The 17,199-nt window shown below is 43.0% G+C and overlaps 1 protein-coding gene across 1 annotated transcript in view; it reads left to right on the top strand.

Annotated features, from left to right (window-relative positions):
* The first annotated feature begins 3,421 nt into the window (after positions 1 to 3,421).
* The window catches only part of EDNRB (endothelin receptor type B), a 29,580-nt gene continuing 15,802 nt past the window's right edge, over positions 3,422 to 17,199 (top strand). Inside the window, exons 1-2 of the mRNA XM_068984210.1 lie at positions 3,422 to 3,519; positions 4,360 to 4,891. Coding sequence (XP_068840311.1) covers positions 4,412 to 4,891 — 480 coding nt within the window. The 5' untranslated portion in view covers positions 3,422 to 3,519; positions 4,360 to 4,411. The remainder of the gene's footprint in view (positions 3,520 to 4,359; positions 4,892 to 17,199) is intronic.

Here is a 17,199-nt window from a genome sequence, read left to right as displayed (position 1 = left end):
TAGCCCACCAGGCTCCTCCGTCCGTGGGTTACCATTTCCTTCTCAAGGGTGTCTTCCCAACCCAGGGATCAACCCCAGGTCTCCTGCACTGCAGACACACTATTTACCATCTGAGCCACCAGGGAATCCCAGGTTACCTGGTCCTGAAGTAGGTATCCAGTATTGTATTTTAAGTTTCAGGTGAGGAATGTGTATATTTACCTTAATTTTTGGCTTTGACCCTGAGACTTATGACTACAATTGTTAAAATATAATTCAATTACATAACTTAAAATGTAATTATCACATCTATAAAAATTATTTCTGGAGCTCAGCTTGCGGCAGGTTTATTGTGGTGGTTCAGAAAGAACCTATCATTCTGTCCCTGCAAAAGAAGCGAATACACATGAAATCAACCTTGAGCCATGAACGCCTCAATGTGATCAAGTGCTCAGTTGTATTTAACAGTCTTAAAGTGCTAAGAGAGAAAAAGGAGAGTGAGATCTTAGTGAGGCTTAGAATAGACATCCAGGACTCGGCGGCACAAACATGACTGGAGATGGCAGTGAAAGTGGGGGACTTAGGAGGGAAAAGAAAGTAACCCCTTCTGTAGGGCTCTATGTGCCTGCCATAGGGGAGAAGGACAGGTCCAAAACTGAGCACAATATACTCCAAATGCATCCATTTAATTTCTCATTCACATAACACTCTGTATTGTCACTTGACTCAGTTTTGAAGCAACTGAATGTTTACTTTGTTTTTTACCAAGACAGGAAGGATGAGTACTGGGCTCAAAATAGCCAGATCTGGAATTAGTACTCACAATTCTAGACCATATTTCTCATTCCTTTATCATTACTTCTTAATCATGTTCTTTAAACCATATTTCACACTTAAAGTTCACCTTTTAAAATAGAAATTGATTTCTTACTTAGATTTTCCCAGAAAACTTTGTATCGAAGCCCCAAAGTCCAAGATTCTGGTCCCACCAGAATCTTGGAGGCTGCAAGGAGTGGCTCCTCCTGGTTCTGAAATTTCACAGATCAACAGGGACTTAGCTGACTGGGGGACAGCGGAGTAACATCCAGTATATGCTGTACAGCCTGAATTTCTGACTTCCGTTCTATACAATCTAGCTAAAACTGGCCAAAATTCTCAGCCAGTATTATTTCTTTCTACCTCTTAAAAACTGAGTTCAAGAATGGATAGGAAGAATTCACTTTATGGCTCTGCTGATAAATATCCTAAATCTGAATGTTACCTTTCTGATTATTTTCTTGCCCCTGATAGGTATCAGGTTCTGACAGTAATAAAATCTGGAGATAGGCTGACAATAGTACCTTAAGACATAGCAGGAAGAGAAAAGAGCCATTACTAGAGAAAATGAGGGAGGAATTTTAATTCTCTCTCAGGGCAGTGATGAGGCTTAAGAAGAAAGGATCAAGCTCTTCCATGCTGGTGGGGGCCAGTGCAGGCTTGACACTTAACAGGAAAACATTTGGACTCAGTGGGAGAAGAGGGAGGAATGATCTGAGAAAACAGCATTGAAACATATACATTACCATATGTAAAACAGTCAGTGGGAGTTTGATGTTGGAGAAGGAAATGGCAGCCCACTCCAATATTCTTGCCTGAAGAAATCCGTGGACAGAGGCTGTCCATGGGGTCGCACAGATTCGGACACGACTGAAGTGACTTAGCAGCAGCAGCAGCAGGGAGTTTGATGTATGACGCAGGGCACCCAAAGCCGAGATAGGGTGAGAAGGGAGGTGACGGTGGGGGTTCAGGCTGGGGGTGACACATACATGCTTATGGCTGATTCATATTGATATATGGCAAAAATCATCACAATGCTGTAAAGTAATTGTCCTCCAATTAAGATAAATAAATAAGTCCACAAGCAATAAATGCTAGAGAAGGTGTGGAGAAAAGGAAACCCTCTTACACTGTTGGTGGGAAGGCAAACTAGTACAGCCACTATGGAGAACAGTGTGGAGATTCCTTAAAAAACTGGAAATAGAACTGTCATATGACCCAGCAATCCCGCTGCTGGGCATACACACCAAGGAAACCAGAATTGAAAGAGACACATGTACCCCAATGTTCATTGCAGCACTGTTTATAATAGCCAGGACATGGAAGCAACCTAGATGTCCATCAGCAGATGAATGGATAAGAAAGCTGTGGTACATATACACAATGGAGTATTACTCAGCCATTTAAAAGAATACATTTGAATCAGTTCTAATGAGGTGGATGAAACTGGAGCCTATTATACAGAGTGAAGTAAGCCAGAAAGAAAAACACCAATCAGTATACTAACGCATATATATGGAATTTAGAAAGACGGTAACAATAACCCTGGATGCGAGAGAACAAAAGAGACACAGATGTATAGAACAGTCTTTTGGACTCTGTGGGAAAGGGAGAGGGTGGGATGATTTGGGAGAATGGCATTGAAACATGCATAATATCATATAAGAAACGAATTGCCAGTCCAGGTTCAATACAGGATACAGGACGGTTGGGGCTGGTGCCCTGGGATGACCCAGAGGGATGGTACAGGGAGGGTGGTGGAAGGGGGGTTCACGATGGGGAACACATGTACACCCATGGCGGATTCATGTTGATGTATGGCAAAACCAATACAATATTGTAAAGTAATTAGCCTCCAAAAAAAAAAACGAAAGAAAGAAAGAAAAAGAAAACTCAAAACAACAACAACAACAACAAAATAAATAAATAGTTTTTGTTTAAGCCAAGAGCACCCTCCACCCCCAACTAATCGAAGTTTAGGTATCACCGTGGGATGTTTAACTTTTTGGGGCAGGGGAGTCTTAGCAGACGTTGCGTGTGCCTATGCTCAGTCACTTCAGAGTCTGGGCCACCTATGGACTGTAGCCGGACAGGCTCCTCTGTCCAAGGGCCTTCTCCAGGCAAGAAGACTGGGGTGAGTTACCACATCCTCCTCCAGGGAATCTTCCCGACCCAGGGATGCAACCCTAGTCTCTTGTCTCCTGCATTGGCAGGTGGGTTCCTTACCACTAGCACCACCTAGGAAGCGGGCATTAAACACATTTAATTCAGAGCCAGGTTCTAGTCTCGAGCCTCGAGGGCCAGGAGTTGTGTAAAAACTTGGCCTTGGCCGAGGCTCGTCATCTGAAGCGCTTTGAGCCATGATACATCCACAGCCTTTCAGGACGCATCTCTGTCAGAGGACTGCCCAGTATGGCAGCGGCCAGGTCCGACTGATGCTGTCCAGGCGTCGCCCCAGGGGAAAGGTTGCTGCGCGGTCGCTAGGGACGGGAGGAGTCTGGTGGTGATTGATGGGGAAGGGACGAATGAATAAAAGTACTTGTCTTGGGACAGCAAGGATCCCGAGCAAACTGCAGAGGCTGCATGGTCAGGCATTCCCTCGGCGTTTCGTCAGAGCCAGACCCTCCCGCTGCTGAAGGGAGGCGCGCTCTACTCCCAGGCCGCCGGGAACCCAGCCGCGCGCCGGGGGAAGGAGGTCCCTGCCCGGCGCGTCCGGACCAAGAGGTAACCGTTCTGCTTGGTGTTTAAATCAAATCTGTGATTGAACCTTATCCTGGGGCTTCAGTTTGGATTACTTCTGTGTGTGTGTGTGTGTGTGTGTGTGTGTGTGTGTGTGTGTGTGTGTGTGTGTGTGTGTGTTTAAAACCTGTAGCTACAACAGATTAAAATGGGATTGGAGTGAAGGAGGGCTTGAGCGTTTGAAGTCACTCGGAGGGGATAGAAACTTCAGAGTTAATGCAGATAGAGACTCTTCCAATCAGACCAAGTGGAGAAGTCCGGGAGATTTTCCGAATCAGCCGGCGCAGTCCTGGGGTGTGTATGGGGGGGTGGGAGCGGTGCCGAAGGAGCCCGACCACAGGCAGCCGGGAAGGGAGGGGTCTGGGAGTCCAGACACGCGGCATCCGGGGTTGCTGTGGAGTCAAATGCAGAGACTGGCGATGCCCTTGATCTCTAGGTGCCTTGATTTCCCCTGTACCCGCGCGCCGTTGGCCGGAACGAATACTCCTCCCTCTGCTCACACCAGGAGCTCAAAGCTTTGCATTGGACACCCATCCTTTCCTCCCCGTCACACCCCTTCCAGGATACCCCGCCCCACTGCGAGTCATTTACCCCTCAGGGGACGCAGGGGAGGAAAAACCAGCGAAAGCTGGCTCTGGAGGGACCGTCTAGGGCGCAGGCGAGTCCCACGCGCCAGAGTTCCCCACTGCAGCGCCAGCTCGACTTATTAATACTTTCGCGCGCTGAGAGTGCGGGCGCTGCTGCGCTCCGGGACAGCTGCTTGCAGGGGCGTGGCTGGGGACGCTGACCCGGGTGTCCTGTCTTCCTTCCCTTGCTGGTCTCTAGACTCGGAAAGCTGAGGAGCGGCCACCCGACTCCCTCTGGAGCAGGCAGCAGCATGCAGCCGCTGCCCAGCTTGTGCGGACGCGCCCTGGTGGCGCTGATCCTTGCCTGCGGCGTGGCAGGGATCCAAGCAGAAGAGAGGGAATTCCCGCCAGCCGGGGCCACTCAGCCACTTCTGGGGACCGCAGAGATGATGGAGACCCCGACTGAGACCTCCTGGCCAGGGAGGTCCAACGCCAGCGAGCCGCGATCTTCCGCAACACCGCAGATTCCTAGAGGGGGAAGGATGGTGGGAATCCCACCGCGCACCCCACCCCCGTGCGATGGACCTATAGAGATCAAGGAGACTTTCAAGTACATCAACACGGTGGTGTCCTGCCTAGTGTTCGTGCTGGGAATCATCGGAAACTCCACGCTGCTGAGAATCATTTACAAAAACAAGTGCATGCGAAACGGTCCAAATATCTTGATAGCCAGCCTGGCTCTCGGAGACCTGCTGCACATTATCATTGATATCCCCATCAATACCTACAAGGTAAGGGATGCCTGCTAGGATCGCGATGGGAGGGCGCACCCTCAGGACCGGGAAGATGGGAAAGTCTTTGCAGGGAGGTTCCTCAAGAAGAGCCATCCCCCCTCCCCGGCTCCCCTACATCCACCCTCTGGCCCTACATCCCCGCTCTCCCCCCACCCCCCGCACTTCCAATAATCATGGGAACCAAACACCCTTCTGGTTTCAGTAGCCCCCTGCTAAGCCTAGAAAAAGCATAGTCCCCAGACCAGCAGCCTAAATATAACTTGGGAACTTGTTAGAAATGTATTTTAACAAACCCCCAGGTAAAGTTTGAAAGGTACTGGTCTTGAAGGACCTTGTCCCTAAATTCAGTTCACAAAGGTATATTCGCTCTGCTCACAGATTGATGGACCATGGACTGGCAGATTGTTATCACCTGAAAGAGCTTGTTAGAGCTCCATGTCCACCCCAGATTTATTAAATCAGAACCTGCATCTTACAATACCTATGTGATTCATATGCATACTAACCTTGGGAAACGAATAGATTTTTAGAAAACGAATGACCTAAGGGAAAAAGTCCCAGATAGGTGAGTGGGAGAACACAGTTCATCTGCTGTGAATGACTGTATCCTATCTGGTTTTTCTTTACTGAATGCCTATGATGGGCCAAGCACTGGGATAAATGTGTTACTTTTCCTTCCTCCTTCTAACAACCTATGAGTAGATATGACTCCATTTTATCAATGATAGGATGCTCAAGGTCTCACAAGGAGTAAGTGATGGAGCTGAGGAAAATCAGGCCCAATCTGTCAGGTTCCAAAGTGTGAACTGCACCGCATCAATTACTTTGCGGACAAGACCAAGAACACTCAACTGCAGTCTGTCACAGTTTCAGTAGCTAACATCATTCATTGTGTGATTACCACTGGCATCAGAGGAAATGGGCATGAAGAGCTAGGGCAGGACACAAACCTCCACATGATTTGACTCTCACTTGCTTTGAAACTCTGAACATATCCTAACATCTCTGGACCTCAGTGTCCTTAACTCTACAGTAAGCTGCTGAGTGAAGTCGCTCAGTCGTGTCCACTCTTTGTGACCCCATGGACTGTAGCCTACAAGGCTCCTCTGTCCATGGAATTTTCCAGGCTAGAGTACTGGAGTGGGTTGCCATTTCCTTCTCCAGGGGATCTTCCCGACCCAGAGATCAAACCCAAGTCTCCCGCATTGCAGACAGACACTTTACCATCTGAGCCACCAGGGAACCTACCAACTGGAATTTTGTGGCATTGAGAAAACAGCCTAAGGGAAAGAGATGGAATATTTTAAAGGACTGTGCAAATATGTAAAACTCTGCATCCCCATAGTAATCAGCAATAGAAAGTCACCCATAAACACAGAACCAAAAGTGTGAGGGACTCAGAATGTACTTTGGGGATTTGCCTAAAGCTAGCTTTGGGCTCAGTACAAGGGGTGGGGCGCGGAGGGGGAAGGCATGTAGGATTAGGAAAACGTTGTGGGGAATTCTTGGAGCTTTGTGACAGGAGAAGTTACCAGATAGGATGCTTTTAAGTTGCCTTTTATGAATCTCTGGAAATCCTAATCCAAAAAATCATACATTAAGGAATTCTAGAGATTTTTAAGATGTAGAAATAATATTTAGATTAGGAGCCAGGTCCTACAAAGAAACACTCCCAGAAATGAGGGATAAATAGATGAAACCCTAACTTCCTGCATGACTACCAGTTCTGATGAACTCTGAGGATTTCCTGGGAGAAGCACGGGCTGAAATGCATCCCTTATATGCAGTCCCATCTCCAGTAGAACCTAACTAACCCATTTTAGAAGTCCTACAGACCAAGTCTTACTGTTCTAATGTGGCAGAGGCATTCCTCAAACCTGACTTAAGAAACTTCAGAGTACAGTGTGTTGTGAAAAACTTTAAAGTAAGTGATTTCTTGCTGTTGTTTATTCACTAAGGTGTGTCCAACTCCTTGCGACCCATGGACTGCAGTGCACCAGGCTCCCCTGTCCTTTACCATCTCCTGGAGTTTGTTCAAACTCATGTCCATTGAGTCAGTGATGCTCCTCAACTATCTCATCCTGTTACCCCCTTCACCTCTTGCCCTCAATCTTTCCCAGCATCATAAGATCCTTCTGAAAAGGGAGATTACATCTAGTTTTGCTAGTTTTATGAAAGATCTGTTAAGGAAGGTGCCAGGAAACCTCATGTGGTGAATGAGCCCACTTAGATATCCTCCTAACTCCTAAGTCAGCAGGCAGGTGAAATCCTGTAGGGAAGATAGATTTGAGGGCATCAGATGTAAATCAGCTCTTCAGGACCATCTTAATTTCTCTGCCTGACCAAATGATTACATTCAATAAGCCAGAGGCAAGCCTGTTCCCAAAGGGGCACACAGGTTTTCCTTCCCTTTCAAATTCTTTTATGATTCCCCTAGGAAGTTACATTCTTTTCCCTGAAACCATTAAGTCTGTTCAATCTGTGTTTCTGTTTCTGAAATAAACAAACTAATGAGTCATTACAAATCTGGCCCTGTAGTCATCCTTATTGGCTATGAACAAATCCATCACTTAGAATTAGGTCCTGTTGCTAGGTTTGCCATCACTGAATCCTACATAGTGGCCTTTGGTTTGTGTTTGTAATATGCATAAATGTGTTACTTGAGACATAATATAATAATAATGGTTACCATTTATTATGCACTGTGTACTTGGTTTTGTTCATTTTGATCACTACAAGAAAGCCTATGGAGGGAGTATTGTTATCACCCCTGTTTGATGGGGAAATTGCATTTTCAAGAGATGAAGAAGTAACTTGCTTGATGATGTCACACCACTAGAAAATGATGAAACTAGGGCTTGAGCCCAGGCCTTCTGGCCCTAGAACCCATGGTCCTCCCATCCTGCACAGACTGAGCTGCTCACAGCATGACCTCTTCCAACCTGGAATATTGTTAGGACCTCATTGGAGTATAATGGTGCAATTACATCATGATATACTACCACACAGTAGTCTACTTGGGAAGCATTTTCAGTTTTAATTTCATAATCTAGAGATTCCTATCTGCTGAAATTTCCCTCAGATGATCTATAATGTATAACATTGATAATATCACTATTTGTTATTCTAAAGTCTTTATTTACAAAAACATTGAATCCAGGACTAGTTAAAAGCCATTTATTTCTTTAAATAATTGTGTCACTATATAAGGAAGTTTTAAAAAATGCATTTAGAATTTCACAGTATTCAAGTATTATACTTTACGCAAAGGAACTTAAGTGAATTATGAGTGTCATTTAAATTTAGCCTAAAGTGGGGTATTCTAGTGATTTCTAATTTTGTTTTTCTGGGGTGTTACTAATCTCTTGAAAATCCAGTTTTAATTATCTATGTTATATGCTATATAAATTAATATACAAATAGATAATTTATGTATGAAAGAAAAAGTGTTAGTCACTCAGTCTTGTCCAACTCTTTGTGACCCCATGCCCACCAGGATGGAATTCTCCAGACAAGAATACTGGAGTGGGTAGCCCTTGCCTTCTCCAGGGGATCTTTCCAACCCAGGGATCCAACCTGTGTCTCTCTCATTGCAGGTGGATTCTATACCATCTGCACATTGTAATGAATACATAATATAATATACATTCACAGTTTCCGAGGGTTCATAGAATACTGCAACTCATCTATTGGTTTACCCAGGGTATGGAAACTTCAACATGAATCTGTAATTTTAATCTGGAGTTCAGTGCTTCCCTAGTAGCTTGGACAGTAAAGCGTCTGCCTACAATGCAGGAGACCCGGGTTCAATCCCTGGGTCGGGAAGATCCCCTGGAGAAGGAAATGGCAACCCACTCCAGTATTTATGCCTGGAAAATCCCATGAACCGAGGAACCTGGTGGGCTACAGTCCATGGGGTTGCAAAGAGTCGGACATGACTGAGCGACTTCTCTTCAGTAATTCTAGAGTTCAATAAAGTTGACAAACCACAAAATGTCACAGATTTGGCTGAAAGCCGTGCTCCTTGATGCAGCTGTAGAAACGGGATGGGACTTCTCAGGGAGGGGCTGCTGTGAGCGCTGACAAACCTGAGAGCATGTGTCTCTTTTGCCTCAACTGTTTCAAAGAACCGTTCTCTGGAAACTTCTAGACAGAGTCAGTCCTCTCACCAGGGCTCCTGAGTCAGGGAGGAAACCCTGATTGACAGATGTTGTGGGAGACTCAGCAAACTGAAGCTCGAAAGGGGCTTCAGATAGGCATGTAAGCATGCTGGAAATAAAAGCTTAAGTCTCCTTCTCAGCAACACACACTGGGGCTGTCATTGTATTACCTAAGAGCATCTAGATGAGAATGAAATGCAAGCATCCAAAGAGGTCCTTTAAAAATATATGTGTATGTGTATATGGGCTTCCCCAGTGGCTCAGCGATAAAGAATCCTCCTGCCAATGCAGGAGACACAGGAGACGTGGGTTCGATCCCTGAGTCAGTTGCAAGAAGGCATGGCAACCCACTCCAGTATTCTTGCTGGGAAAATCCCATGGACAGAGGAGCCTGCCAGGTTCCCATCCCTGGGGCCACAAAGAGTAGGACAGGGCTGAAGCGACTGAGCACACACATGCACATATGTCTTTATACATATTCATATGTAAATACACTAAATGTTACAAGAATGTATAGATAAGTAGATAGGTGACTATCATTGGTCACAGTTCCTGGTACAAAGTAACCAAGTAATAAATGTTACTAGGATGTGTGAGAGAGTGTGTGTGAATAAGAATGGAAATTGTTTTGTTTTTCAGCTTTTGCATTATAAACTTGACTACAAGTAACCTTTTTGTATGGCTTTGTACACATGTGTGACTATAGTTGAAGGATAAATTTTTAGAATTAGAATTATTGAATCAAAGGATATGTGCCTTTGTAATTTTGATAGACATTGCTATACTGTCCCCCAAAGTTATTGTTTACTCTTAGTTTGAATCACGAGTTTATGTAAGATGTTTCAAGGCTATACAAAGATGTTATTTGTAGTCATGCTTATAATGGCAAAAGCTAAAACAAACACACAAAAAACAGTTTCCATTCTTATTCACACATACACTCATACACATTCTAATAACATTTTTACTTGGTTACATTGTACCAGGTACTCTAACCAGTAGTATTCACCTCTCTACTTATCTGTACATTTTTATAACATTTAATATATTCACACATTAATATATATATACATATATACTTACATATTTTTAAATATCCTCTCTGGATGCTTGCATTTCATTTTTCATCTGGATGTTCTTATGCAATGCAGTGACAACCCCAGTGTGTGTTGCTGAGAAGGAGAAATAAGCTTTTATTTCCAGCATTTCACATGATTATCTGAAACCCTTTTAGAGCTTCAATTTGCTGAGTCTCCCACAACATCTGTCTATCAGGATTTCCTCCCTGACTCAGGAGCCCTGGTGAGAGCCCTGGTCAGAAGTCCTCTTTATACGGGCTTCCCTGGTGGCTCAGACATTAAAAGAATCTGCTTGCAATGCAGGAGACCCCAGTTCAATCCCTGAGTTGGGAAGATCCCCTGGAGAAGGGAAAGGCTACCCACTCCAGTATTCTGGCCTGGAGAATTCCATGAACTGTATAGTCCTTGGGGTCACAAAGAGTCGGACACGACTGAGAGACTTTCAGTTTCATATATATATATATATATATATATATATATGAAAAGTTAAAAGTGAAAGTGCTAGTTGCTTAGACAAGTACAATTCTTTGCGACCCCATGGACTGCAGCCCGCCAGTCTCCTCTGTTCATGGGATTTTCCAGGCAAGAATACTGGAGTGGGTAGCCATTCCCTTCTCCAGGGGATCTTCCCAACCCAAGGACTGAACCCAGGTCTCCCACATTGCAGGCAGATTCTTTACCAGCTGAGCCACAAGGGAAGCCCTTATATATATATATTCACACATATACATACATTTATATGTATCAATGTCTATCTCTAAAATATAACATGAATCACTATGCCAGTATTTATATGGGCTATGTATGTCTTAAGAGTCCCTTGTTCTGCAAGGAGATCCAACCAGTCCATTCTGAAGGAGATCAGCCCTGGGATTTCTTTGGAGGGAATGATGCTGAAGCTGAAACTTCAGTACTTTGGCTACCTCATGCGAAGAGTTGACTCATTGGAAAAGACTCTGATGCTGGGAGGAATTGGGGGCAGGAGGAGAAGGGGACGACAGAGGATGAGATGGCTGGATGGCCTCACAGACTCGATGGACGTGAGTCTGAGTGAACTCCGGGAGATGGTGATGGACAGAGAGGCCTGGCATGCTGCAATTCATGGGGTCGCAAAGCGTGGGACACGACTGAGCGACTGAACTGAACTGAACTGAACTGATGTACTGACCCACAAACTAGTGTTTAAGTATCTGATGGTAGGGTGAATCTCTCCTTATTCACAAACTACTTATTGTGTCCTTCTTGTAAGACTAAAATGAATGAAATAATCTAGATGTTTGTTGCCTATAGAATCCTGGAGTAGCACCAATGTCAAAGTTGCATAGGAAGAGCTGAGTGTACCTATAGATCCTGTGAAGTTTTATGTGTTGCTAGTGATTAATTGATTAGTTGGTTTGCTTCGTTTGGATTAGCAGTGATATTTTTAAAAGCCTTGAATTGAAAATTTCTTCAACTTCTCTTAACATCTCAAGAAGTTAAAAATGCTTGAGCAAATATCAAACTTTTAAATTATAACAAATTCACTCTCTTTATGCTGTATTTATATGGATAACTGAGTTGATATATATAGTTAACATAAATATAGTAAATAATAGAAATATAGTTTCCTCTATGTGTAAGCAAATTGCATTTAGTATTGTCCCAGGTGGCCCTACTGGTAAAGATCCTAAAGGTATGAGACGCAGTTTCAATCCCAGGTCGGGAAGACCCCTGGAGAAGAAAATGGCAAACTGCTCCAGTATTCTTACCTGGAAAATTCCATAGACTTTTTTTTCCTAGTGGGCTACAGTCCATGGGGTTGCAAAGAGTCAGGCACAACAGAGCTCACACACACACACAAATTGCGTTTGAAAACAAATCTCCTTATAAACTGATGACAGATATCTACATGGACATTATTTCGATAAGGATCCAAGTATAATCTGACATCTAGTGGCTGTGGAGAGCTTTCTAAAAATTAAGCTGGTGACCTATTTGGAGTGCCTCTAGATGGTTTTATTGTTAAGACTTTGGAGGCCACTGTTGGAGGCAAAGAGGCTGCCTTCATAGGTCTGAGAGGCAAAAACTACTGATCTTTAACATGTAACTACTTCAGGTGGAATGCATATAACATTAAAATGCTGGTATGTCAAAATGGGAATTGCTTCACTGAACCCTCAAATGAGTTTTGAGTGAAATGACCTTGTGGTGACTTTGTCAGTCAGGCTTTCCTGCTTGGGACACAATCAAAGCTATATTTCAATCAAAAACACCTTTCTCACTTTTCAATCTTAGACTACTTCTAGCACTTAACAAGTCTGTGTATGATTAACTAGTTTCATAGTTAGAAGTAGAAGTGAACAGAGCACCATCAAGTTTAACTTTCGAAGTTATACTTCTCTGATTAATAAATGGAAGTTTATGTGTATAGCGCAACACAAGAAATAAAGGTATCATGGAGGTTGTTGTTGTCATTGTTTAGTTACTGAGTCATGTCTGACTCTTTTGCAACCCCCAGGACTGTAGGCCGCCAGGCTTCTCATTCCAGAAGATTTCCCAAGCAAGAATACTGGAGTGGGGTGCCATTTCCTTCTCCAGGGGATCTTCCCAACTCAGGGATTGAACCAGTGTGTCTTGCATTGGCAGGTGGATTCTTTATTGCTGATGCATCGGAGAAGCCCCTGACATTGAGTAGGCAAGTCTAATTTTGCCCAAGATAACAATACTGTTCATATGTCCAGTTAAGTAACTGTGATATTTTAGTGGCATGTTAGTAATATCTGGAGATATGTTAGGGTTCACCAGTGGCTTAGTGGTAAAGAATCTGCCTGCTAGTGCAGGAGATACAAATTTGATCCCTGGATCAGGAAGATCTTCTGGAGGTAGAAATGGCAACCCATGCCAGTATTCTTGCCTGGAAAATTCCATGTACAGAAGAACCTGGCAGGCTACAGTCCATGAGGTTGCAAAGAGTCAGATACAGCTGAGCACGTAAAGATATGTTAGTAGAAGAAGAATTTTGTACCTAGAACAGAACCTAGATAATTCTGAGATTCATTTATTTAAAGCAAAAAAAAAAAAAATTAAGGATCACCAATTAATCATATTTGAAATAGTAACATTTTAAAAGTATTAATAAAGGGTAAGACTATTCGTTTTGAATAACCTTGAGTTGATTAATAAATATAACACTCCAATACCCTGTAACAGTCAACTGCAGACAAATGCTTGTTGACATATGTTCTACTCATATTTTTGTAACTGTCCAAATGAAAAAGAAGAGATTTTTGTTCTTTTTTCTATATATATATGAGGCTATTGGCCATTGCAGAATAAGAGGCCAATGTTACTGCTGCTAAGTCGCTTCAGTCGTGTCTGACTCTGTGTGACCCCATAGATGGCAGCCCATCAGGCTCCCCCGTCCCTGGGACTCTCCAGGCAAGAGCACTGGAGCAGGTTGCCATTTCCTTCTCCAATGCATGAAAGTGAAACGTGAATAGCAGATGTCAAATAACCCCAAAACTCAACACTTCCTAGTTCTGATTCACTGCTTCACATTTTGCCCATGGTTGCCTGTGATGAAATGATTGGCAAACCCTTGGCCATGGACAATGGAAGGTTTCCCAGGGTTAACTCTATGATTCTTCTTGTGTTTGCCTTTGATCTGTCACTCGGTCACTCCATAAATCTAAGGCTTTTAAAATGTCAAGGCAATGTCTCTTTCAACATGGTAAGGCTTATCCATCAAAGGCTTTACATTTTTTTCTTTGCTCATTTTAAATGAATAATTCAAGACTGAAGGTATTTCCATAGTTGTACAAGAGGATGGTACAGCCAAGACCATGTTGTTTCGTAGCCAGGGAGCCAGGGTCTTCACTCTCTAAAGAAAACCAAATAAGGTTTTCACCGTGTAGCTAATATGCAATGGTTGATGATCTTTAGAGAAACATGCCTAATAATAAGTGATTAAGTGCTTTCAAGGGTGTTGACAGATATAGCCTGAGCTGAAAAGCAATTCTAGATATAATTTATGATGTGAAGCATTTTCTTTGAGGGCTTTGCAAAATTAAGAAGAGGTTGGTTATGTCTGGGAGACAGCTGAGCATGGTATATGGATGTACCTTAGCCGGCAAATTCTCTAATTTTAGACTTTTTTTTTTCTTTCCAATGCTTTTATTTTAGAGATTTACTATTTGTCTTTCCTAAAAGATCCTCTGGTGAAAATGGTAAAGAAATAAGAAAATGGCCAAAATGCAGTGGTAGAAAGAAGAGAGAATGAGGATTGTTCTTGAGTCAGAAATTATTAGCAGGGAGTTCCCTGGGGGTCCAGTGGTTAAGACTTTGTCTTCTAGTGCAAAGGGTATGCGTTCGATCCCTGGTCAGGGAGCTAAGATTTCACATTCCTCACAGGCAAAAAAACAAAACATAAAACAGAAGCAATGTTGTAACAAATTCAATAAAGACTTTAAAAATGGTCCACATCAAAAAAAGAAAGAAATATATCAGCAAAGTTGACTGAGGCATTTTGTCCCCAAGATTCCTTTCCAGACATACTCGTGCCTTCTCACCCTTGTGTTTCTACTTCTCTCCTCCTTAGCTTCATTTTACTTTCCAGAAAGGGGTAACCCAATTCTTTGGGTGTTAGGTTCTATATGTCTCCTTCCCCCTCACACAGTGTTTTTAATTTATATTAAAGAGCTTTTGATTTCCATAGTAATCAAATGTTTTCTAAGCACAGATTATTCCATAAACCATTCTCTGGATAGAATTAGGTTCAAGTAAGACATGAAATGACTTAATAAGATTTGTTGAATTTATTAAGTTTGAGAGTCACTTTCTGAGCCATGAGATCATCAGGTTATAATTCTTTAGTTTCTTTAGGTGTCACAGTGATCTTAGAAGATTCAGCTCAGAGAAGTGAATTTGACCATAAAGCTAGATTTGTGAATAGCATTTCTTAATGCTCTTACTTGAATCTTTTCAACACATGTGACATGTCAATGAAAGCTTTTAAGCACAAATTGAGGATAAGTTTTCAGGTTCAGATCATAGAAGAGTAGCCATCCAGTTATTTATTGGCCTGTTACAGACGTGGAAATAAATTTCATTGTAACCTGAGAAGGGATATATATTTAAGGTGAAGTTAATTTACTCCTAAGACATATTTATATTTAAGGTGAAGTTAATTTACTCCTAAGACATATTTATTTTTTTTTCTTTTTATTCTGTTTCTTTGCTGCTCTCAGAGCTTTTGTTTCTGGAAACTTAACTCATTTTAATGGAGTCGTTCATCTATTTCAGCCAGTCCTAGGAATCTTTTCAGAGCAGTGGAAAGCCCTTTCTTTGCTGGAGTGCACACAACAGAGTCCTAGGACAGGGTCTCTGTCTTACACAACTCCAGGGGGTGCTGTTCATACCGTAGTCTATTTAAATAGCTGCTGCTGCAGCTGCTGCTAAGTCGCTTCAGCCATGTCCAAATCTGTGCGACCCCATAGACGGCAGCCCACCAGGCTCCCTCATCTCTGGGATTCTCTAGGCAAGAATACTGGAGTGGGTTGCCATTTCCTTCTCCAGTGTATTTAAATGGCATCTCTGGCCTATTCTTTAAGTGATTAAGTTTATTTTAATGGATGTAAGATGGAACTTGTAATTGATATTTGTCCCCAGGGCACAAGTACGATGTAAGTCAAGAAAATATTTTCTGTGCACTTGACCAGCAGCTTAAACTCTCACTGTAAGTTTAAAAATTAAATTTAATTATTTTTAATTGAAGGATAATTGCTTTACAATATTGTGTTGGTACCCACCAAACATCAACATGAATCGGCCATAGGTCTACCTATGTGCCCTCCCTCTTGAACCTTCCTCCCACCTCCCTCCCCACCCTACCCTTCTAGGTTGTCACAGAGCTCCAGTTTGAATTAAAGAAAAAGAAGAAAGGGAGATCAATCAGACATGGGAAATCCTTGAATGAGGGTGTCTTATCTTATTAAAACGCCCATTCAAATGCAGAAAAACTCTTATCTGCCACAGGAAACAGAGATAAAAGCAGAAGAATACACCCTTCCCCAAACTTGTGAAACACAGCCGCTCCATTATTTCCTTCTTTTGACTCTGACTGTAAAAATATTTCTATAATATCAGTCATTTGAAAGAAATGTTCACAGTTCATCACCAGATGGAATGACAGCAGTCTAGCAAAGTAACCCTGGTTGTCACTTGTAATGTGTTGCTCACCCACCTTCCTGAAAGCATCTCTGTGCTTTCTGCATTCATCTCCGCCACGTTTACAAATAACACACCTCATAGAATCCCATCAGATAGTGAGAAATAGTGGGTTCTGTTTTATACCAGTCATTTCCCTGACATGTTTGAGGAGGAGAGAGAGAGGGGAGGGGAGGAATTTTGCTTTCTACTTTTTCCTGTCTGCTTGGCAAGCGGAACTCCCAGAGAAGAGCCAACGCCTCATTTCCGGAGGCCCTGGCTTTATGTGTCAAGAAGACTTGATCTATCTGGTAGGGAGGAGGACCTGGACTAGACAGTACAAAATCAATCAATCAGTAGTAAGCCCAGTCATTTCAATTCTCAGAAGAACTGTTTCAAATATGGGAACTGAAAAGCTCATGACAAGTCTTAATACAAGATGTCTGTCTTATGATCAAATTCATTCACTCATCCATGAACTCATTCATTCATCATTAAGAGCCAACTCACTGGAAAGGACCCTGATTCTGGGAAAGATTGAAGGCAGGAGGGGAAGGGGACGACAGAGGATGAGATGGTTCGGTGGCGTCACGGACTCAGTGGATGTCAGTTTGAGCAAACTCCGGGAGATGGTGAAGGACAGGGAAGCCTGGCATGCTGCAGTCCACGGGCTCGCAAAGAGTCAGACACGACTTAGTGACTGAACAGCAACATTTAATCAGCAGTCACTGTGTGCCAGGCACTATGCTAGCCACTAAAACTGTTGTAGAATATTCTGAAACTAAGAACCAGTTAAAGCTCAGTGCATCCTGTTAATTTTTTTGAAAAATAGAACGGAGAATGGTGGTTATGGTTAATGAGACAATTGAACATTTGTTAGTGC

This window comes from Capricornis sumatraensis, chromosome 12, assembly GCF_032405125.1.
Source record: "Capricornis sumatraensis isolate serow.1 chromosome 12, serow.2, whole genome shotgun sequence".
NCBI classification, from domain to species: Eukaryota; Metazoa; Chordata; class Mammalia; order Artiodactyla; family Bovidae; genus Capricornis; species Capricornis sumatraensis.
This window is presented reverse-complemented; position numbering and strand designations above follow the sequence as displayed.